Source organism: Trachinotus anak, unplaced genomic scaffold, assembly GCF_046630095.1.
Source record: "Trachinotus anak isolate AG129_WGS33_773 ecotype Australia unplaced genomic scaffold, CSIRO_AGI_Tana_v1 ptg000028l, whole genome shotgun sequence".
Taxonomy (NCBI): Eukaryota; Metazoa; Chordata; class Actinopteri; order Carangiformes; family Carangidae; genus Trachinotus; species Trachinotus anak.
Genome location: NW_027273879.1, coordinates 20027637 through 20052112, shown reverse-complemented (window position 1 = coordinate 20052112; position 24476 = coordinate 20027637). Strand labels below are relative to the sequence as shown.

Below are 24476 nucleotides of genomic sequence, written 5' to 3'. Positions count from 1 at the left end.
TCGGGTTGTGCCGATGGACGATGATCTCAGCGATTCTCGACCATCAGCACATTAATGCATTAACTTATTATTATCATGTAGTGTTTAATTAATATTAAGGTCACGCGCGCTCTTTCTCTCTATCACATGGTCAGGTGTCCACAAACCTTTGGCCACAAAGTGCACCACTGACAAAAGAGGTTTTAATGAGGTTTACAATGTAAATATTTTTATCCAGAAAGTCTAAGAAGATGACAACGAACAGTACGACCATTAGAGCTCAGTCCTGTCACAAAAGAAAAACAAATCTGTAGACATATCTCACTCAAGCGTTTCCTTCTCCTTTCCGTCTACCTCATTTTGAATCTGTTTCTTTTCTTTTCCATCTTTCTTCTCTCTCTCTCACTCTCTCTCTCTCTCTCTCTTTTGGGGGGAGGTATTATGTGATTGTCAGGGGAATTGAACACAAGAGCAGAGGCAGCAGCGGCCCAATGAATTATTGATGGGAATCTCGGCGTGACCCGCCTCGGTCTGCTCACTTCACTTCTTCTTCACCTCGCAGCCGGGTTAACCAGGCAAAATGGAAGGGGGAGAGAGAGAGAGAGAGAGAGAGAGAGAGAGAGAGAGAGAGGAGGAGTCCATTGTTTGGTTGAAGGATGCTGCCTGACTGTGACTGCAAGTGAATTATGGATGAAAAGAAAACGATGCTCAGATCAGTGTTAGAATAGCTGACATAAAAGCTGAGCACAAACAGCAGAAAACAAACCTGGACTCTGATCCTTTACATGATTTATTCACATTTCTACAGCGCTAATTCACCAGTTCAGTCATGTCATTCTGACCAGCTACACACGCTGTTCTCGTTGACAGACTCATTCAAATCACAGCTACTTTGCGTTTTTTTCGATCGTTGTTAAGTTGCTGTCATTGAAACTCAACGCTTCCTAAAGATGTTTCACATTAAAGGTCTACATTCTGAAGCCTACTTTGAGCTGCTGGGAGACTGTGACAATGAAGGAACATGGCGCCTTGATGAGGATCAGTTCACTGTGTAGATGTAGAGCGTCACATGACTTGTCCTTGAATGTCCACTTAGAGTCAAATTGTTCTGAAAATCTGAATGACTGAACCTAAATATTTTCCATTTTATGCATCCTGTTGCAAGCAGACGTGGTGCATTATTAATGAGCCGGACTCTGCTTTATGACACAGATTACCAGCAGTTGCTGTCTGTGCGTGTGTGTGTGTGTTTTACAGTTTCAGACTGTGGGAATACAGTCTGTGTCCGTTTTCAGGGTTTGTGCTCTGACCTGCTGCATATTCACAGGCTGCTATCGATCTGTAATAATGGATTTAAGGCTGCTGAGAGGAGACTTTTGATGTTTGTTTGTGTGCCAGCGTGAGAAGATTTGACAGAAGCTGTTATGAGGGTTCTGGGGAGCACTACTGCATATGTGAAAAAAAGTTGTAGAAAGCCTTTTGTGTCTCCAGGAGGAGCCATGTGAAGTTTGATAAATTGCGCTCTCTTGAGTCATCGTTGATGGAGGCTGAAGGCCACAAGTTTGGAAATGTAAAGCTCACCAGCCCTCTGTAGCCCACTCCTCCTCTCTGGTCGATGCTACCAGCTCAACACACCCAAATCTCAGACTAAAAGTGAAATGATACCAGGTTTTGACAAGGAAGAGTGTGTGGAGTAAAAAAGATGAAATCTCTGAGTCTGCTGCATCAAATTTGAAACTTTTTTTCACTGTCCATCATGGGTTCAGCACTGGTTTAGTAGAACAGAGTTAAATCTGTGGTGTACTCTGCTAACGAGTGTGTTTTAGTGCTTAAACCTAACCAAACCTTAACCATAGAGGTGGCAGATTAGTTCGTATGATTTACTTCTGTAAAGTTTTTTGTGAGAAGTGACCCGGTACATGATGCAGGTGTGAGGACTTGTTGCTTTCTCAGTCCATGAACTAAACATGTAACATATACACTACGTTAGCACCTGTGATCTGTGTCTGAATATCTCACCTGCACCGGAGTCACTGCACAAAGCAAACACTGCAGTCAGCATCTGATCCGATCATGCAGAGCACATCTGAAAGTAGGCCGATCAGATCTCAGCCAGGTGTGAAACACATCTGTACAATTTGACCACAGTATGCACAACATGTTGAAAGGTTACCTGACTCTGTCTCTTTCTCCCACCTCAAGCTGCCAGACAGAAAAGCTACACGTAAGTCTTTATTTGATTTAGGAAAAGTTAGTAGACCTCGTATAGCAGCATTGCTTTAAGTAACCAGGGTCACATGACTTATGGGGGTCGCTGTTTTCTCACTGGCTTGGATTACTTTCTTACAGTAATGTAAGCTATCTTTGTCGGTCATGTGACCATCACCTTCCATCATCATATTGGTGCCTTAAGAGTACAACTTCCCTTGACCCTCCCCCCAGCTCCGCCTACCTAATTTGCATACTGAGATCTGATCACAATGTAGGTAGAATTAAGAAACCAGAGGCACTTATTAATTCCAGGTGTAAATGCAGAGAATGGAGCTCAGATATCAGGGGAAGATTGGAACAGGGTTTTGCCGTGACTCCAGCCACACGTCTGCATGATTTTTCCTCTGTTTCATTGATGTAGAGACACTGGCTGCATCATATTCTCACAGCAAAGCACCAACCTCTTTATCAAACATCAGCCTTGTGTGTTCACAGTCTCCACAACCTTCAGTGTAGCTCCCAATAAGAATATCAGAGGAATAGCGTAGTGATTTTTCGTTAAGACTGTCCACACCAATTACGGCACTCCGGCGGTGCTGGAGCAATAGAAATGCGTCTGGGGCCGACTGAACAGCTTGGGTTCAGAGGAGAAAATGGTCCTGTCGCCGCTTTATTGCGGCGGTCAAATCAAACGTGACACCTGGGCTCTGAGCTCATCGAGGCGGTGCACAATCAGTCAGAGCTACGCAATGCTACACACAAACATATGCAGGGAGCAGCAGGGAGAACAGGAGCACAAGTCAGAATCATCCTTAAAGGACGGTATTAGTTTTTGAAAATGTGTTGGTGCGAGTTACACAGTGGAATTGTTAAAAATGTGTCTTCCTCAAATTAAAGCCTACATTTCCCATCAGACCTATTGTTTTGTGTGGCCCCTCCTCAAAGAGAAAAAGCATACCAGTGGGTAATTTTTTCTCTATCAGTCTTTCTGTCCTTCCACCTCATGGACACAGTGGTCACAGTGGAATTGTGTATTATTCCACTGCTGAAAATAGTCCCCAACAACTGCACTGTTTCCTTGCGTGTGAATAATGTTTGCTAAAAACTAAGTGCTCAGCTGTTTCAGGAAATTTCTGAACCTTTCACAACGAAGCAGTTGGTTCCCACAAGGCCACTTAATGTCACGTTCAGTTTACTTGTTAAAACCAAAGTAGTAATGTTTTCATGAGAAAATAATCAGCTTGGATTCAAAATTTCTGACAGAAAGTGTGTTTGGTTTGAAAGCCCTGGGTCTTCATGTCCTATAAAAGACACTCTTGAGTCTGCACATAAAGACAAAGACCTGTGATGAAGTGACTGGAGCTGCTGAAACAGGAGCTAACGTTGCCGCCAGCTGGACAACATTTTTAGCTTTTAAAGGAACAGACACCATCTGTAACATACGGTGGCCCTGAGGGCTCAACACACTGCATCTTAAGAAAACACATGCATATATACAAAACACAAACAGTTTAGAAAACATCATCATCATTTCCAGGGGACACAAAAATGTGATGAACAAGTGTGTCCCAGCCAGGTTCATCATTTTTTTGTGTCCCCTGGAAACACTTCCTTTGTGTTGTTTGATGTTTTCAGAATTTGTTTGTGTTTTGTCTGTTTGCATGTGTTTTCCTAAGTGCAGTGTGATGAGTTCTCAGGGCCACCGTAGTAACAAAATGAAAGCATGCTATAATCAATAATTAGCTGCACTGATTGACTGACCCGTCTGAATCTAAATTCTTGCTTTGACTGCTTATTTTAAACCTAAATTTAGCATCAACATCAGATTCTGGTTTAAAATTCAGTTTCAAATCTTTTTGATTGATAACAATAATTCGTTTTTTTTTGTTTCCTTTGTTCCTCTCTTTTTACCCCTCTATCTTTATTATTTGTTTTTCCTTGTGCACAGTCTATTGTTGGATAATTTGTGAAATGTCATGATTTATCAGGTTCCTCTTGAAAACAACAGGCTGGTTCTCAAGAGGCTTATCTTGTAAACAATACAATTTGTTCATGGTTCAGTATTCAGTCTCAGGTCCAATCAATATTGGAAACCTGTAGAAATGTAGGTCAGACCGGACCTGTTGGTATTAGGAGGAACGTGAGGTGTACTACCTGAGAATTTATTTACAATATATCTCATATATACATAACATAACAATATATCCCAAACATTATGTAGGACTGATGTACTGATGTTTATATGAGGCGCACAGATCACCACTGACAGCACTCCAGATTTCTCTCTCTAGCTCTTCCCGTCATTCCTCTCTTACATCCTTCCTCTCATTGTCTCTCCCTCCCTCAGGTTAATTAGTATTGGTGTCACTGCGCGGCTGAAATAACTCTGCCCGGAAGCATAATGAACGACGACAGGCGAGACGGAGCCATCAGGCTGCAGACAGCGTTAATGGTGTTCCAAAAAATAAGAAAATAAATAAATAAATAAGAAAAAGTTCAGATTTCTTATGACCAAAATCATTTGTTTACCAAAGAGGAGGACAAATAAATAACAATAATACAAATATAATATAAAAATAAATGAAAAAATTATAATCATCATAATTAATGTTACAGTTGTAATCCTTATTATCAGTAGTATTGATATATAATAATAAAAAAAATATATACAATATAAATAATTAAATATCATATAATTAATTAATTAATTTACAATTAATTTACTAATACTACTACCACTACAATTACTAATAATTATAACCAGTAGAGATAGAACAAATGAATGAATTGTGAATAATTATTATTTTTAAAAATCATCATTGTATTAAATATAAAACAATTAAAATATTTACAGATTTAGAAAATGACAACTTATCATTACTCACCAACTAACCACATCTGTGCAATATCCCTTATCTGCTGCTATTTCTGTTATATTTACATATCTAATTATACATATTATGTTACTATTTATTATGGATCTTTTTTAAGTATTTGATATTGAGATTTAGCAGTTGCAACACTGTGCATTTTCCCAGTGTGGGATTAATAATGGACTATCTTATCTTATCTTAATAAATGAATTATTAACTACCAATTATTATTGACTTAAAAAGAACGTGGAGTTAAAAGTAGAGACATGTTTTTTCCTGTCCCCACTCATGTTGTTGTTCTCTCTTATTTTGGTTTCTCTCTCTGCCTGTGAGTGTTTTTCTGAAATATGTGTGTGTGTGTGTGTGTGTGTGTGTGTGTGTGTGTGTGTGTGAGACAGCAGCAGTTTGGGCTCGGCCGTGCGTGTGGATGGGTGATGTGGATCGATGGCTGTAATCCCGAGCAGATTAAAAGAGCATTAATACTGGCAATGATAACGTAAACTGTGCGGACCCAGATCTCCATTGATCTGCAGGAACCTGATCCAGACCAGTTCCTGGAAGAGACGGGAGAGGTGGGGTGTAGACAGAGAGAGGGGGAGAGAGAGCTGACAGTATACTACAACAGAGGAGAGAGAGAGCGACAGACAGAGAGAGAGAGAGAGAGAGAGAGAGAGAGAGAGAGAGAGCTGTATTTCCTTGGCTCAAACCACAGAACAATAATAATTATAAGATATTTTATGTTCAATATTATATGCAAATGAATAACTGAACAAGTGGAAGATAAGAGTGTGCATACATGGAGCTGATGGTCTCTAAGGCTCCTTTTGCCTCCGTGGTGGTAATAAACACCGGCACTGAACATGAATCGTGATGTGTCGTGTTGTCCAATAAAAATGTTGGTTTCTTTTCACAGTGACCAATCTTTCCCTTAAACAAACATTTTCTTAAAGGGAATAGTCTTTTGGAAAATAGCCTTCATAGTCACTGATAGTGATTGTTGTTTATGTGCTGGCATATGGATTTATTGTGTATTTCAGTTGTGTTGTGGTGTCAGTTGTTGCCGAAGCTGCTGCCAGATGAGGTGGTTTTCTAGCCAGTAAACTAGTTTGTCTGTTTCTCCAATAAAGGAGACATTTTTTCTCTCCCTGTTTAGAGCTGACAGTGGATTTCATATCAAACTGAGGCAGAGGAGTTAAATCAGTTAACTGGTGAAATGAGATTCACCTCATTGCATTTTTATCTATAAAATGCTGTTTTTAATGTAGTTGTGCTTTTCTCCAAACGGATGTCTGATAGATTTAGGGGCAGTAACACAAAGGTGGTGCACAGTGAAAGCTAATGTGCACTGATGCATCAGGATGCACCACTGTCATATTTCCCAGCGTATACACATGTGAACTTAAAAATGATGCTGCCGAGCTGACCTGTCGTTCCACACACATATCACTATCGTATTATTGCCCAGGCCCAGCTGGTGAGCTAACCGCTAACACGCTAGCTGGAAAGGAACATGCTCGCACGAGTGAGTTAGACTGGTGAACTGGCTACCTCGCCGCGCCACCTGGCCAGACTAAACTGCTGGAAGCATGAACAGCAGCAAAAAGAGAAAGAAGAGAGGTGGTGCAGGGGAGGCCAGGCAGGTGAAATGCTAGCTAATGCAAATAATCAAAGTACAAAACGTTTTTAACATTTGTCTGTGTTGTTCCTGTTTTTGTTTTGCAGCCTCACAGCTGAGTCAGCGCAGCGATGCCGGTGAGACAGGGCTAGGAGGAGGTAGCAGGGAAAACACAGCTACAGGTGTGCACACTGGCACTGCACAATCTTATGAGTGCAAAGGACAGGATGCAGTTTCGAGGGGCAAGTTGTAACATTTCAGAGAATTACAGGACAAATGTTATGATTGCAACATGTAGAAATCCTGGACAATATATGCTATAATATACTGCATGTGTTATGTAAGCCAGGAAATTCACATTCACTTGCACATGCTTGCCCCTTTCAGCAAATCTGTGACGTTTCCAGTAAGATAACATGATTTCACTGTGAAATGTTCATGTTTTAAATGCTACTATGGCCTCTATGCAGAATTGACTATAAATTGGCAAGATTTTGGCTTTACATCATGGTGAAGTAAAATCCTCTTGTATTGAATTTTGTCAACTTGTAGTCGTCAGCTGAAGCCATTAGTTGACTAGTTTTCACATGTCTATGATGTGAATTTAATCATTTAAATATATATTTTTGGGGGGGGCATCGCAAAATGGTTTGAGTCCAGGGCTGAGAAAGAGTGTTGTAAGTCAGTGTTTCTCAAATGTTTTCACATTAAAGACCCAGGACCCTCATCTGATAAGATTTTTGCTATTAGATGTTTTATTACAGAAAGTTTTTGAAACCCACGACCAAAATACTATATATATTCTGCCATTTTGTTATTTATGGATGGAATTATAGTGAAAATAAATGATGCCTCTTTTTGCCTTGGGGTCCTTGAGGGGATTCCTGGGGGTCCCTGGATCCCAATTTGAGAACCACTGTTTTACATAACATTGCTAACACTGTGAGAAATATACAACCATAATAATGAGCAAACACATGCAGAAAATGAGCCGGCAACAGTGTTAATGATTCTGAATGTGTTGCAACAATCAGCATGGAGAATATGAGAGCAAGCAGCCATGCTATGCTAAGTGGCTAACGTTAGGCTACTTACATGTTTTAAAAGAAAAGCATTGTTTGAGGTGGACAAATGATCAGCGGATGTTTGCCTGCAGAGTTTGCATGTCATTACATGGTGTGATGCTTTAGTGTCTGGAAATGGTTTGTACTGGTGTGTAGTTACTGTAACAGACTGTGTTTACAAGTTGTTTTTATATTTAATTAGAGCGTCCCCAAAGGATTGCCGTAAGGCAGGAATTGTTATCGGAGTCCCAGTTGTTAATAGAAATAAAAAAGTTGTTGCTGCCAAAGACTGTTTATAAAAATGAAAGTAGATTCCAGGTCTGAAAAGTGAAGCCAATGCTGAAGAGCCTTAAACCTGTGTTATGGCTAATGACCATCAGGAGGCGACTCCACTGGTTGTCAAAAGAAGTCTGATTGTATTGAAGTCTATGGGAAAATGTCTCTACTTCTCACTTGATTTATTGCCTCAGTAAATGTTTTCCTGATGAGTTGATGGTCTCAGTCTCTTGTTTCAAGTCTTCTTCAATACAACATGATGTTCATTTTTTAAATTATGGTCCATTTAGAGGAAAATAGATGATAAAGCAGGGTATGCATTAGGGCGGGGCTACTATATGAGCACATCAGCTCCACCTTCTCCTCCAAATATGGTTTCTTCTGGTTCCAACAAATCTGCTATATAGCATCTCTAAACATTGAATATTTTATTACTAGATATGTTCAGTTAGACAAATCTAAGATGCTCAGTTACATTATTATCTAATAACTGCAGGCAGCAGCTGTTTAAAGGATGTCTGTCCATGACCGATTGAGTGTCGCCAGTTACAGCTGAGTTTGATTTTTTTCCCTGGGACCAAGTGACCACTTAAACTTGGCCGACTAAGACTCTTGTTATGCACTAGTGTTTGGTCAACTGTTGGAGTTTGTATTTATTTAGTTGACCTTTTGTCTTTCCATGAGTGCTGGTTTTGCTGTTAAAGTCAAAACCAAACCCAATTTATGGAGAAAAGAAAACAGATTTGAAAGGTCAGACTGTTCTTATTTTCCACTGTGCTCACCTCCTGTAGATTTGGTGGTAAAAGCATTAAAAGCAGCCGGTTTGATGTGTATCAGACAGATGGGTTTGAAGGGAATCCTCCTCTATTTGATTGGGCCACATAACTGGATTCATTAAGCTGAATCTGTCTGTTATTGGATTATGTTTCATAGTGGATGGATGGGATCCAATTGTAGATATTACAGCCTTTAATGGAGACAGGTTTAGCAGGACAGAGCTGGCAGGAACATGACGGAGAAAAACTAAAGATAAAGAGAAATATATAATGACAGAAATAAAAAATTACAGGAAACAAAACAGAAAAAGAGGAAACCATCTAATAAACTATAAACATGAAATACATTTCTGGTACCATAAAACAGGGTAAGAAAGAGAAAATGCACTTTATGGCCAAAAGTATGTGGACACATGTCTCCATGTCTTTTTTTTTATCTCTCAGAGAAGGAAATCTGATCAACTTGTATCGCTTTCTGCCGATCATTTGGAGACAAACATAGTGGTGAGCGGTTTACCAGGATGTCCGTTTATAGCTGCCCAACCTCCTTTTGATCAATCACCGATTACAATACAGCCTATTGATCAGAGAATATTATCTTTCTGCCTGTGTTTGTACTGTGCTGGAGCGGAGGGCTGTGAGGCAGAGTGGCGATGGCTGCCAAAAAAACACAGCTGATAAGAAAACGTACTGAGAGGCTGGTTAACTCATCATCTATTAGTCTGTCAGTGTGTGTGTGTGTGTGTCTGTGTGTGTGTGTGTGTGTGTTTCATGTCCAAACAGAGCTTCCCTCTGACTTGACACTGACTGACTGTTGACACTGTCAACAGTCCACAGGTCAAAGGTTAGTGAATGTTTTCTCTGCAGCTTTTCAAACTTTCTCTCCAGAGAAATTCTCTTTTAACATCAAACTTTTATTCACTTTTATATATTTTAACCATCTGAGCTCGTGGCTTTTTTTTTGCTGTATTTTACTACAGTTCCCATAGTAAAATATAATGTTGCTATGGAGTCAGCGGCTGCATCCAAAATGACTCCGTACTCGCTACATTGTGTTTTATTTCATCTGCCTTTTTTTTTAAATCTGTAATAACCAGAATCCATCATCACACTTTAGCAAACAGTTGCTTATTTACACACATTGTAGTTGTATTTATGTCCACCAGATGAGTGAAAGTCCAACATTCACTCTCTTGTAGCTCTGCTTTGGTCTCCATCAACTCCTCAGGGAAATTTCAGGCTCTTCAGCTGCGAAATCCTCCACTAATGTCTATCTGCTGTTTGGTGCTAAGGCAGGTGGTTTACTGTGGCTTTATTAGAGCTTTTTTGAAAACAGCAGCCGGCTGTGGCCAAAGACAATGTGAATGTGAAGTTGAAGGCAGGAGAAGCAAAATGAGCTGAAAGATGCTTAAAAAGCTCAGTAGAGCTGCAGAGTCATGTTCATCACTGTGAGCGGATATTAAATGGATATAAAAATATTGATTATAGCAGTTTGAAGTGTCTGAATTCTAAGTGTAAAATGTGTAAAATGTATTATGTTGAATGTGTTTATGGTTAATATGTTTTTCTGTAAGGGATCCCTCTGAGGTTGGTCACAAAATGATTTACGGAATAAGAGAGAACAGAAAATTCCTGTTAAGTTATATTATCTTGATTATTTTATGACTTTTCTCTAATTTTTTTCTATTTTTTTTTCTTTTAGAATTTTAGCTTCATTTTAGAGGCCTCTAAAAGGAAAGGAAGGATGAGTCACTCTTGAATCGGTGCAAACTTGTCAGGGGAGTTGATGGTGGATCTGGGTCGGTGAGGACAGAGTCATGGTGAATGAAATGAGAACCACACTTTCTGAGTTGTCAAAAAAAAAAGTGCAACAAAAAGCTCCTGGCTTCTTTGCTTGGCTCATGCAACACACCTGAAGGGAGGGCAGACTGAAGAGGGCCCCCTGGGAGGTCACTGCTCACATGCCTCAAGGGGATCTCTAACAACAGCCTTATGATAACCTTAGCTGGCTTAATGACTAAATGTCAAGCATGGTAGTGTTAATTAGCCTGATGAGGCTGAGTTGATTCGGATTGTAACATTAAGTGTAACATTAGCTAGCGCACTCGTTATTTCATATGTATGACATTACTGACGTCAGGGCTCAGAGACGACTCGTGTAACATTACTAACGTTACCAACGATTACAACCTAAGCTGAGCTCCAACTGAGCGTTAGCATTAGCCCCTGATGGTTCCATTTTCTTCATGCTAACATAATATTATCAAAGTTAAGAACATGAGACTAATTCATGAGACAACGTTGAATGTCAATGTCTATGTTACTTACTGATGTAGTTAAATGGACAAGCATAGCAAATGCCAAACTCTCTGAAAGTGGAGCTGAATTGAAATTTACCTCGTGACAGTTTTTCTTGTAGCTGTTGTGCTTGTGAACTCTGTTTAATGTAATCCCCGTCTTTCACTTGACCAAACAGCAGTTGCAATAGTGAAGTAGAGCAAAACCTACAAGAACCACGACCCACAATTTGCCTCTTTGTCACCTTTTTCACCCTGGATGAGTTTGCTCTCGTGCTTTTGGTCGAACTGCTCACAAGTCACGTTCCACACTAGATTGAATTTTAGAGGTCATAAGGCAAAAGGCTCGGGCTCCACAGCTCTAGGACTCGGTGAAGGTGCTCCCCCAGGCCAGTTCATACATTAATTCAACATATGAACATTTGAGAGAAAGACAGTTCAGAAAGGGTCAACAGTGGTTTAGTTCAATAAAATAAATGCAAAGCATCAAATAAAATAGAAGTGGGAATATGATAACTGAGACTTGGCTTTTTAACTCACACCCCCTTTATTTTACAACCAATACCAACCAATGTTGGTATTGTTGTCATTGTTTTTTATTATAATATAGATTTCTGTTTGTTTAGCGACCTTCCAAACTGCAAATGAAAACTAGACAGCTAAATGAGACTAAATGGACAACGAGACACACACAGAGAAAGAGAGAGAGAGCGAGAGAGAGAGAGAAGAGAGGTGGATGACATCAAACTCCTCTGAGGCCATTTCTTCATCAGCTCAATGACATCACTGAGCCACCAGAGGCTGTGATTGGTCAGCTGCTTTCTCCTGGTAAACAAGTGGAGATACATTACAGTGTGTGTGTGTGTGTGTGTGTGTGTGTGTCAGCGGGCAGAGAGACCTTTGTCCGGTGATGTCATCACAGACCTTGTGGACATACAGATTATACACTGATAAACCATCTCACCACACACACACACACACACACTGATTCAGTGACACACACACTCTGAATACTCTCTCAGTCCCTCTTTGTTCCTCAGTACGATCAGTGAGAGAAACAGAACTATCTCTTCTGTCTGTACATGTGATGTAGAGGGGGGTCTACACATAAAACACCCATAAACCCTTTATATTATCACTAAGGTTGAATGTTGGAAAAATTCACCTTAAAATGTTAAAACAATCAGATCGTAAACAGACCAAAGTAAAGCCTGAAAATGTTGCTTATGATGTCATGGTACTCGGCCTCAAACCCACAGGTTTGTACTGAGGATGTAAATCTTCAGCCTCACAAACATATTGTTTCATTTATTTAAAAAAAGGCTCAGTCATTTCCTAAAGCAGCTGGGCACTGTGGTTTTTAAGCAAACATTATTCAAACAGGTGGAAACGGTACATTTGTTGGGAACTATTTTCAGTGGTGGATTAATACATGTTTGTGTATATGAGATAAACTAAATAATTAACCATGATGTGTGTGTTCATGATAATGAAGGAACATGTCATCCACTTCCACAGTGTGGTATTTAGTCGTTTCTGGACAGCAGTGGAGCTCTATGGCACAGAGATAAGACATATCAGGCTTTGACAAGTTCTTATTGGTAAGATCACTTCATTGTTGGTTTTGGTCTTTTCAAGGGATTTGAGGGCAATTATGAAAATGTAGTTTATCACCAGCTTTATCTTTGAAGGTATAAAGCAAATAGAAAATTGAGCAGGAAATGTGGAAATTTTAAAGGTACAGCCATTTTCACTGTGCACTCAATAGTGCAGAAAGAGTTAGCTGATTAATTGCATGTAATAAGTCTACAGCCGTGTTAGCGACTTTGTGAGGGTGTCCAGTGGTGCTTTGAGCTAAACGCCAACGTCAGCAGACTTGAATGCTCAAAATCACAATGCTAGCATGCTGATTAGCAGTTATAATGATTGGTATGTTTACCATCTTAGTTAGCTTGTTAGCATGGTACCATTTGCTAATTAGCACTGAGCACAAAATAAAGCTGAGTTAAATGGGCATGTTATTAGTCTAAATGCGGGTGTTTGGTCATAAACCATTGAATGATTTAAATGACTCGAATTGAAGGTACCACATTTAAAAGCCCAGGCATCTGACAGCTGTGGAAACACTAGAGTACATCTCAGGGGGTCAACAGGAATGTCTGTATTAGGACCGAAAAAGTATCAAAACCGACAATGAGAACCTCTCATTGATTCAGTCCTGCTCTTGTCGGTTAATTCAGTTAATACTTTCCACAATGTGTAAGTTCATGAGCTGTCTTATAAAAAATACTGCCTCATGTTCAGTATTGTGCTTCTCCCCCGTACAACTAATGTTAGTCCTCAATATGGATGACACATATATGAGAGTGCAAACATTGAGCCTTGGTTTGAAATAATCGAGATATGGATTGGAAGTCATATGTGCAGCCTTAGTCTGTATAAAACGTCGTGGCAGTCCATTAAATAGCTGTTGAGATATTTCACTCTGGAACAAAGCGGTGGAGCAACAAACAGATCGACGTTACCATCTTTAGAGCTGCGTTTTTCATGTGCCTAAAGATATCCAACTTTTCTGTGTTTCATTTTGAACAGTTGGTCAGAGTCAACTAAACTGAAAATGCCACTTTGAGCTCTGGAGATGCAGATGACAGGAACGTGTCACCGTTTTAAACAATTCAGAAAAACATCAATAGGAAGGTAAAGATTTGTGCTGCCTTATTTATCATCTGATTGATGTAGACTCTGTGTATTTTTAATGGAGAAATACTCTAACAGATTCACTCAATTACTACTGTGTGTGTGTGTGTGTGTGTGTGTGTGTGTGAGATAGAGAGAGAGAGAGAGAGAGAGAGAGGCGGAAATAGAGACAAACAGTGTGTCTTTAGTCTGTTGTTCCATTTCCGGTTATCTTGTCAAAGCGGAAGAAGGAAAGTATCTTGGTGCATTAAGCTGAACCACACACACACACACACACACACACACACACACACACAAGCTCATAGTGGAGTGCTGATGTCTAAGTGCTACAATGCTGTGTGTCTCCATATACATCTGTGTGTGTGAGTTTAAGTGCTGAGATATGATGCATCAAGTGTGTTTGCCAGGCTGCCATGCTGAGCTTCAGCTTCTCATGAAGTCTGCAGACTCTGTGATTTCCTGTCCGCGGGACCTTCCTAACCTGACCTGTGTCAGTGTCAGATGTTCTGTGGTCAGTTGCATTACTTTGATGATTGCATTACTTGGCTGAATATTTTTTTAAAATAGTTTTGAATGAAATAGATGAAATAGTTTCCTGGTTTGACCATGTGTGTGTATGTGGGTCTTTGTTGGCTATATATACTGTATGTTTGGTGAGACACCCTCAATCTTAATTTTTGAATGTGTTCTTATTTAGTGATGTGGTGGTTGTTTTGACTGATGAACTGACCCAATATTACATGGTTGATTATATAGTAAACAGGGCTGACTGATTAGTCCAAATATTATCAAAACTGCAATATGGCCAAGTGCTATATCCAAATCGCATGAGTTGCAATTTTTGCTAAAGGTAAAATGTGCCACAACATACTATTATAAATGAAGCATCGTGGTGCTGCAGAGATCCGCGGGCATACAAATCATAATGGGACACGTTTGTTTAGCACAGACCTCAGCAAAAATCACATCATCATCATTATTATATATATATATTTTCAGTTAAAACAAAATTCAAATAGTCCCACTATAACAATGACTCATTCTGTAATTACAATTGTCAATCTATAAATTATCCATTAAAAAAAAATCACAATATGTTTTTTTTTCATATGGTTCAGCCCTAAACTGGTTTCATAATGTGGTTAAACTGAGGGCTTGTCTTTCACAGACATACAATGCAAACATGTTCAGAGAAAAACAAATACAGTATGAGTAAGATCAGAGTTAGCATTAATCTGTTAATCCATTTATCAAGATATACATTAACTTACCCCAAATTTGTGATGAATTTGAGTGAATCAAAAGATAAGGTTCTTTTGAGGTACAAATTAAGATGCTTTGTAAATTTGTAACCTTTGCAGTTTTAGAGGATTTTTAACCCGTTCCACTATGCAGAAAAAGAATTCCTTAAAATATTACAGTACACTCTGGTAATTTACCCCAAAGACAGGGTAAACCTATGAATTTGTAAATTAAGAAAAAATGTTGATCTCTCAAAGTCTACTTAATTTGTGAAGAGCTTTTGTAATTATTTGATTTATGAGTTTGTTTTCTGTCTTTTCAAATTCTAAATTTATTACATTTCACCTTAACTTGAAATAAGTTTGAATGGGGGTTTGGTACAGTGAGTTTTTTGGAGTAAATGGAGGATTCATTGTGATTCTTATCTAATCTAATGGTGAATCAGTCTACTTCCAAAGATTCAATTTTAGCATAAAACACAATTTGAAAACAATTAATTACATTTCTGGAAAGAAACTCTGCTCCATGTGACCAAGAACTAATCACGCTTTCAAGGAAAATCATGACTGAAATGAATTGTTAACACCTTTTAAGTAGGAGGGACTGGGGACGATTGTAACACTGGCCAACCAATCAGAATCAAGTTACAAATCACCTGATTCACTCTCTACAGGCTCAATTTAGTCCTTATTCCACATGTGAGGAAGTAGAACCCTGTGGGAGACACAGGCAATTTTAGAAGGAAAAAAAAAAATTGTGGTCAAATTTTTTTACTCTTCATTTATTTTTGTGACGACATTGTCTGCTATGTGGTTCAACATGTATATTGTGTTTGTGTCAATGCTAATGTTTTAGTTGTTAGCTGTAAGGTTAGCTAGTTCATGGCTACAAGAGTCTGGGTTAGTTGTAACAACACACACACACACACACACACACACACACACACACACACACACACACACACACACACTTGAATATCAAGTTTTTGTCATAATCTTTGAATCATAAAGTCAGATTTCACCTCAGGATATGTCAAGACTAACCCAGACTGTGAGGTGAATTGTAACATTTCACTCTTTGTGATTGAGACTGAACCTGCATTTTCTCTTTGTGTTGCAGAGATAACACCAACACCATTAAACAGACACGTGACTAGTTTGTATCACATTTTGAACACACTGGCTTAAAAGAGCTCCAAGACAGAAATGTTAAGATGTTCCCACCATCCCTGGGCTCCATCACAGCACTGTTCAGAGCCTGACGCAGTGTATTAAATGACAGTTAACATTTGTGATTATTTGGGGGAAAAGTCACCTGCGACCTGTGACACCTCAGCGCAGTCACAGACATTAACAGATGTCACATCCAAACATCGCTCAGTCCTGCTGGCTCATGACGGAGTGTCGAAGGAGCCAAATGTGGCGCCACACACAAGCAGTGAAGTGTATGTTGAAGGGTGACTTTACTACTTACCCTGCACTTATATGCCCTCTGTGTAATGGATACCAAGGCTTAAGTGGTAATGGTGTAATAAAAAAAAAAGAAACAGAGAGAAGGAAAAGGAGAGCTGTGCAGAGAGAGGGAGGAAGGAGAGAGACAGAAAGGTAGGAGGGGCTGGAGGATGAAGGAGAGGCAGAGGGAAGGAGACAGGAAGGAAGGAGGAGAAGAAAGAGAGAGGAAAGACAATGGTAGTGGAGGGAGTTAGAGAGATAATGGAGACAAAAGAGAGGGAAAAATGAAGAGATGAAATATGGGTGATGGATGAGACAGAAATAAAGGAAGAAAAAATGGCAGGGGAGATAATAGGGAAGAAAAAAACTGCAGAGGAGAGAAACAAAGGAAAGAGGAGGTAGTGATGAAAGACAAAAGAAAAGAACAGTAAAATGCAAAAGGACTCAGCAGAGAGAGAGAGAGGGAGAGAGAGAGAGAGAGAGAGAGAGAGCTCTTTGTGCTACAAATCCTTTTTCTTAGAGAATGAAGTCTGTCTGTCTGAGGGTAGAGCCCTGACACACACCTCTGACTTTATATTCAGCTTTATTGATCCCCAAAGCTTCTGCTCGCTCTCTCTCTCTCTTTTTTAATTTCTCTCTGTGCGCTCCGTCTTTACCTCCCGCGCTCTACCTCTTCATCTCAGTCTCCCTCTTCACCTCTGTCTGTGTTCTTCTGTCTGTATCTGCTCATCAAAGACACAGACTGAGGGGAAAAATGGTGAAAGAGGAAAATGTTCAATTTGCCAAGAAGTAAACTTCCCTGTTAGCTCAGAGGGCACAATTAGCTTTTAGCATCTAGTGATTCTGACAGAGCGCTGGGTTTTCATAGGGTGGTGTGAGGCACGACAGCTCACACTCTTTTTACTGTGCTTTAGAGTGTTTTACAGGCTAAATGATCGATGCTTTGATCATTCGTTTGGTGTGTGTTTTGTGTATTCTCAGCTTCAGTGTGAATTTCATATAAAATCTTATAATTTTTGTGACCCTTTGTTAAACAATAAAAATTAAATCCAGTATTGACAGATTCCTATGAATTAAGTTTTGTCTCTATTCATTGCAATGATCCGATGTGAGGTGTGCACTAACCTAACACACCTGACATACAGTCTCTGGTATATTTTGATGATAAACAGCAGGAATTTCATATATTTCATCAAAGTGCCGTAATTGTTGTAAACAGGAAACCTGTCTACATACAGACCAACACATTACCTTTTATTTTCTGAAGTTTGTGAGTAGCCTGTTCAGTGAGAGCTGAAAAGAAACCAGAGCGTCCAGTTTCCATCCCACAAGTAAGACGACCTAGTTTCATATCACACTGATACACATTAATAATAACAGAAATGACTAAATGCCGACCACATAACCTTACTCAGTGTCGTGTGGTTCTCCCCATTTGTCTAGACACGGAAGGTAATGTTGTTCATTTGATATTTCTGTTTTAAATTGTCTCTAAACAACATTTCCCAGAAGGCCAACACCATTGTCAGCAACAGAGCAGGAAATTACAGCGAAAAAGTTGGGTTTTGATGAGAGTGAATATGATTTAACATCATGGATAAGAGAGAAACTGTTAAGTTGATGTATATTACACAACGTGGAAAAAGTTAATGGGACCTGTAGTCAAGTTTTGAATGTTAACAGAAGCTGTTGGACGATGTGACGTCAGGGTTCTCTGTCTTATTCATTTGGTGTATGTAAAATGGGTTTGATATAATTCTGAACTTCAACATTTTCTGAGCTGTCACTTCATACAATTTTGTCACTACTTTGTGAGTAGCTGCTCAGTTTCTGTTACATGTAACACTGAGGGAATAAGTGTCTGTCAGCAACAGGACACATGCATGACAATGTGGAGACTGAGGCTGTCATGGCCGTGATCTATCTCTGTGGTGAGGATGAAAACAGTCTGTAATGACTGCTGAGCTCCTCTTCCTCCTCTCTCTCCCTCTCTGTCTGTAAAATGAAACCAAAGCTCGCTGGCTCACTCACTTCCTGTCTTTAAAATTTCAATCAAACTTTATTTCTTTATCATAGTTCATGAACAATATTTCGTATTTATAATTAAACAGGGATTAATTAAAGTATTTTAGGATTTTGGAAGTAGGCCTAAAATAGAGCCCTGAGGGACACCACATATTAAAACCTAGTTTATTCAAGCAGTTTTTTTTGCTTTCCTAAGTTTTTATTAGAAGTGCTGAAAAAAATGGACATTAATTAGTTGAATGACACAAAATTATAGCAACTATTATATAGCCAGTGTTGGCATTAACAGCTGTTTATAGCTGATAGCAACCCCAGTGTTGACGCTTGTTTTACTTCTATAGAGCGCCGCAGGAATGAGTCCAAAAACCTAGAGATTAATTCACAATTTAGCACTTCTGGTCACCTTATCTCAAAGTATTTTGATTTTATTGAATGAGTTTTTCATGAGGTTGCTGAAATAAGGTCTGTGGTTAACACAAGCTCCAGACATTTTCAAGTTTTATTCTACAACATAAAATACCCCAGTTCCGATTTCTTTTACGATTTCTTTTCTTTTAGGTCTGTTTAAAATGGGCAATTGCTAACAAGTGGCTAAATGAGAGAACAGAGGTTGTTAAATGTTGAAATGAAAACTGATCTACTCACCAGTCCACCTTTACAGCCTTATTGTGTTTATACTTGTGCTTTTGCAAACTATCACTAACTCTGTAAGAGGAAAGGCTTTTGTAGAAGAGCTCAGAGCTAAATCAAACTACAAGTTGAAGTTTAGCTGTGGTGATATGGAAGTCAGGGAGTGTGGTGTAGTTGGTTTATAAAATTAGCTTTTACTTCTGGTGACTGTATTTAGGCTTCAAACATCATAAAGTGGTGTCATTAGTGAAGATTATCCATGTAAAAATCCCATCGGCTTTTTGTCGAGGGAACCAGGGTGACACTAACATGTGGCTTCCTATCATTTCTTTTCTTTGCCCTCTGGGCAGGTGTATTTCTTCATGTACTGGACTGAGGACAGACTGGACGCTGCAGTGACGCCTCTTGAGATAGAAAGTGGTATTACGAGACGTGACAGTGGTAGCTGGTTAGCATGCTAACTTCAGTAGCTATCTCTGCAACACAATACACAGATGTGATGTCTTTCAAATGACGTCAAACTGTTATTTCTACACAATCTTTCGAGAATTTTAGTGTATTTTTTAATGTTTTGAACTAAAATATTTACATATAGCACCTTTAACTAAAGTAAACTTGAAAATGTGACATTGTGGGCGGGATGGTCCTGTTCTCCCCCTGCTCTCCCTCCATCTTTCTCTTCAATCCTCTTACTCCTCCCTCCATCTTTCCCTGCCCCTCCCCCTCTGTTCTTCTCTTTTCCTCCCTAACCTCTCCGTTGGCTCTCTCTGTTTCTCAGTATTCACTCCAAATGGCTGCTTCAATAAAACATTACCTTGATGTTTCTATTGACGTTCAGCAGCCCTTGACTCTTAAAACCTCTGTATAATACATTGATGTGTTTGCAGTGAGTGTTACCAGCTCTTGAGACTCAGCACTTGACTGAACAAGACTCCAGTCAAGTGAATAGTGGACAGGCTTTAAGGTGGAATAATGCCTCTCAGGAGCCATGTTGGATGACTTGACCTCTTGGTCAGCAATGGTTGTGAACAGCTGACTGTGTTTTGAAAATGTAGCTTTCTGTTTCTCAATAGATGTGGTTAATTTATGTATCTGACCTGCTACCAGGCCACAATCCTCATATTGTGTTGCCAATTGCAAAAGCGGCTGTTACGTTCAAACTTAGCGTTGATATTTACGGACACAATTGACCACAAGTTCTTACATAGAAATTAATTGTATTTACTCATGCTCTTTGCCAGGTGTTACTGTTGCATAGCTTACTGAACCAACTAACAAAGCTAATGTTAGCTTGCTAATATACTCTGACTCACTTGGACTGAAGAATAAAGGACATCATGGAATATGAAATATTCAACATGTCTGACCTGGCATGTGGTCAAGTCCTGACTAATGGCCTAATGCTGCATTCATGTCATATTGGAGTTACCAGTTTCAAACTAGCTTACAGCAATCAACCACATTAGAACAGGTAACTGGTTTTATTGTTGTGGCTGATGAGTACTGTTCACATTAACATACAAGTTGTAATTATGACTGAGAGGACTGAGAGGAATGATATATCTAACTTGATGCTGAATAATACGAAGGTGCCTGAAAAGGAAAACAAATATGAATATGTCACATCAGCCAATGTCATTCAAAGCCCACATTTAATGGGTATAGTGCACAGTATATTTAAACTTCAAACTGCAACTCTGGAAGTGTGTAACCATCTTCAGTTTTCTGATGACGTGAATGATCTTAAGTTGTAAACGTGTGACTCCTTCACATCAGTATCTATCCCATGTAATGTGAGCTGTGCAGTATCCCACAGGGAGACAACCAAGTCAGTCAAAACTCAGTCTTTGCTGAGTCTTAATCAGACATGCTGATGTTGAGGATGATCATGATGGTGATGGACGTAGTTACCGTGGTGACGCTGATAGTGATGATTAAAATGATGAGATGACTGTGATGTACTGAGGATGATTGTCACATGACTGATTGCACGGGACTGTGTTGTTGTGGACTCTGTTATGTTGACTGGTTTTGTTTGTGGTGGAGACTGTGACGAGGCTTGTTGCTGCCATTTCTTTTGATGCTGATGATTGTGATGACAGTGATTACATTTGTGAGGAAGGTGACGGATGATAATGGTGATGATGAGCAGAAACAACAGTGATGATAATGACAATAAGGATGTGATGAGGATGATTTTGGAGATGATGATAATAATAGAGATTGTGATGAGAATGAATGAGTCTCATTCTCAGATGAGAATATGCATAGCAATCAACAGGGATCTTGTGTGTTAAGTGCATCTACCAACACCTCCAACACTCACCAACACATTGTATCTCATATGTTCACTCTGTACAGAAATATAAATGTAATTTGTGGGTTTATGAGGACTAATGTCCCTATAAAAACAGTGCATCCATCAGCCAAGTTTTTAGTACCAAACCTGGCAAATTCACTGTGCACACTACTTAAAACCACAAAATGTCATTTTCACATTTTGGTTTTCTAGTCTTTATGCTAAGCTAGGCTAACCACATCCTGCCTCCAGCTTCATCCATGAGACGTGATCTTCTTTCTCCGAAAATAATCAAATACACTTACTCCCCAAAATGCTGAAAGATGTTAAAGATGGTGTTATACAGGGCTGAACGTGATGACTGTGTAATGAGATCATCAAGATACTGATGTGAATCACTGTGGTGAGGATGATTTTATTGTTTGAAAATGTAGTTTCAGTACCAATACATTACCTGGGACCTGATACTGATACCAAAAGGACACTTGTTTGATATTTTACTTTGTGAAATATGTTTTTTTTTCAGCAAAACCATGATTTTCATTTAATTGAAGAAACAAAGACTCTAGCATTAAATGACAAAATGAAAGCAATAATTTAATTTTGTAATATTGCACTTAAAGCTGACAAAAATTCCCTTTAAATCAGGAACTATCTGGTAAATTAATCTATAAAAAATATATGAGATATGATGCCAACATTATTGATGGTTTTTAATAGTCAGTGACTCATTTGGTCTGTACCAAAGAGGTACTGCGGTTCAATACCAAGCCCTAATCAGGACATTATTATGTGATGATAATGACTACATAGATGACTACACTCATGACAAACGTTGTGCTGAAGATGCTTTTATAAGAATTCACCAGTGGTTATCCAGACATTGTACTATCTGATGTACTGATGACTGCTGACTACAGTAGAATTGATGACGACTGTGACTGTAGGTTTTTACTGTTTTAAAAAAACATCACACAGGGAGAAAAGATGGAAAGTGTAGGTGAGTGAGTCTCTGTATTTTCTGCTGAGCTCCTTTGCTGTTAGAGACGCATTCAGCACCACACTGAAGTCTACCAGAGAGACTGATGAAAGACAGAGGAACCCTGCCTTATTGATCCTATTGATTCAACCCTTACCTTTAAAGAATACCCACCCCTCCCCCCTCCTTTTTCCCACCCCTCCTCAAACCGGTAAACCCCTTTTGAATAATATAATTGCGTATTTGATCCTTACTGTCGCCTCGACCCGAGGAGGGGGGAAAAAAAACCCTGATTGAATCACTCAAGCGTGCTCTTTCATTGACGGCAAACTGTGTGTGTGTTTGTGTGTGGGTGATTTTGATTGCTTCCTTTTTACACGTAGATGTGTCTGCACTTTTTTCTCCTAAAAAAAAAACTTGTCTGGTGTGAACTGCTGCTGAGCTGCTTTTCATTAAGCTACAGTAAGCAGAAAACAGAAGAGAGAGAGAGAGAGAGAGAGAGAGAGAGAGAGAGAGAGAGAGAGGTGGTGTACATTCAGAATCTATTTTCTATTATTTATCTATTTTAGACATTTGTTTGAAATGTTTTTTTGTTGAGGAGATTCTTCTTGTCCTCTTGTGATTTGCAGGTGAGAGGTGAGAGAGAAGAAAAAACAGTGATAGAACCACAGTGATCAGATCTTTTAAATCTTCATTCATGCCAACTGTGCGGATGAATTTATGAATATCCATCAAAATGCTTTAAATAAAGAATGTGAGCAAATTATTGTAAATGAGTCCCAATTTAATGTTTGTTCACTGATAATATTTTAAAAACAGAATAAAGCCATAATGGAACATTTATCGAAATGACATTACTTAATCACATTATTAGTGATTATTTCTATATGAATCAAATGACCTCTATCTACACAGGTGTTAATACTGGTATCTGCTGTATAAATGATATTAGTGTCAGCAGGGGTGGTAAAAACATGACAGTGTTGTAGATGTAGTTGTTTAGCTGTAGAAACATTTCCTCACACACGCTGTCAAACAGCAGTAGGTGCAGTAGGTTCAGTGGCAGTAAATGTCGTCATGACGATAGAAGTGGTGTTGGAGTAGTAACAGCAGCAGTAACAGTCACAGTAAAGCTCAACAGCAGCAGTGTGGGTGCCAGTGTTTGTGTCTTTGTTGCCTCCATGGTATAAATAAAGGTTGAATTCATTTACAGATATTTGTGTTTCAGAGAGGAAAGAGATGCTGATGTGAGGCTGTTAATGAGAGTCTGATTAATCGTTCTCTCATCAGGCTGTTGGCTCACAGTCAGAGACTTTATCACAGAGATCATCCAGTAAATAGTCAGGTCCAAAGTCCGAGACCTGACTCCAGTTTAGACAAACAAAAACAAAACTGTGGCACATTTTTAGCCTCATGTTTCTGTCCCCTTGATATATTACTATTACTAATGAATCTTTCAATCTGGCAGTAACGACAATAACCCAGGGCTATAAAATAAAATTGGGAACAAAGTGAGATAAAAAAGTAAAATAATAAAGTTCAAATATAATGTAATTGGTTGAATGAAAACAGGTTTAAAATAAATGGAGCCACATGAGCAGCTGCAGTAAATAAAGTGAGTTTTTATTGTGATTTAAAAGATTCTGATGCTGTAGTGTCTCTCATCCCCCTGTTCTCTGGTGCAGATGATTCAATTCAATTCTCTCTCGCTCGCTCTCTCTCTCTCACATGCTTTAATATAGTGATATTCAGAGATCAATAGTGCCACCTGTCAGTGACAAATTGTATTACAAGCACAACAGCTTGACTCCGGAGCATGTGGGCAATTAATATTCACTTCACTTCACTTCAATAACACCGAACAACATTTTAGTCATTTACCCAGAGAACAGAAGAACACAACAGAGATCAGATCTTCTGTGATAAACTACAGGGACATAGGAACATTTATATTTGAGTTATTTATCTTTACTTTCTTTTTGACTTAATTCAAAGCAGGACATGTTTTAATAAAAATCCTCCATATTAAGGTTATTTATTAAAGGTTCTTTATTGTGAAAAT

General features: G+C 39.1%; 1 protein-coding gene across 2 annotated transcripts in view; it reads left to right on the top strand.

The window, feature by feature from the left end:
• Positions 1–24476, top strand: part of onecut2 (one cut homeobox 2) — a 48779-nt gene that overhangs the window by 8918 nt on the left and 15385 nt on the right. The window contains exon 2 of one of the 2 annotated variants that reach the window (XM_071465622.1): positions 6786–6860. The exons of the other annotated variant lie outside the window; for it this stretch is intronic. Coding sequence (XP_071321723.1) covers positions 6786–6860 — 75 coding nt within the window. The remainder of the gene's footprint in view (positions 1–6785; positions 6861–24476) is intronic. 2 annotated transcript variants of the gene reach the window in all.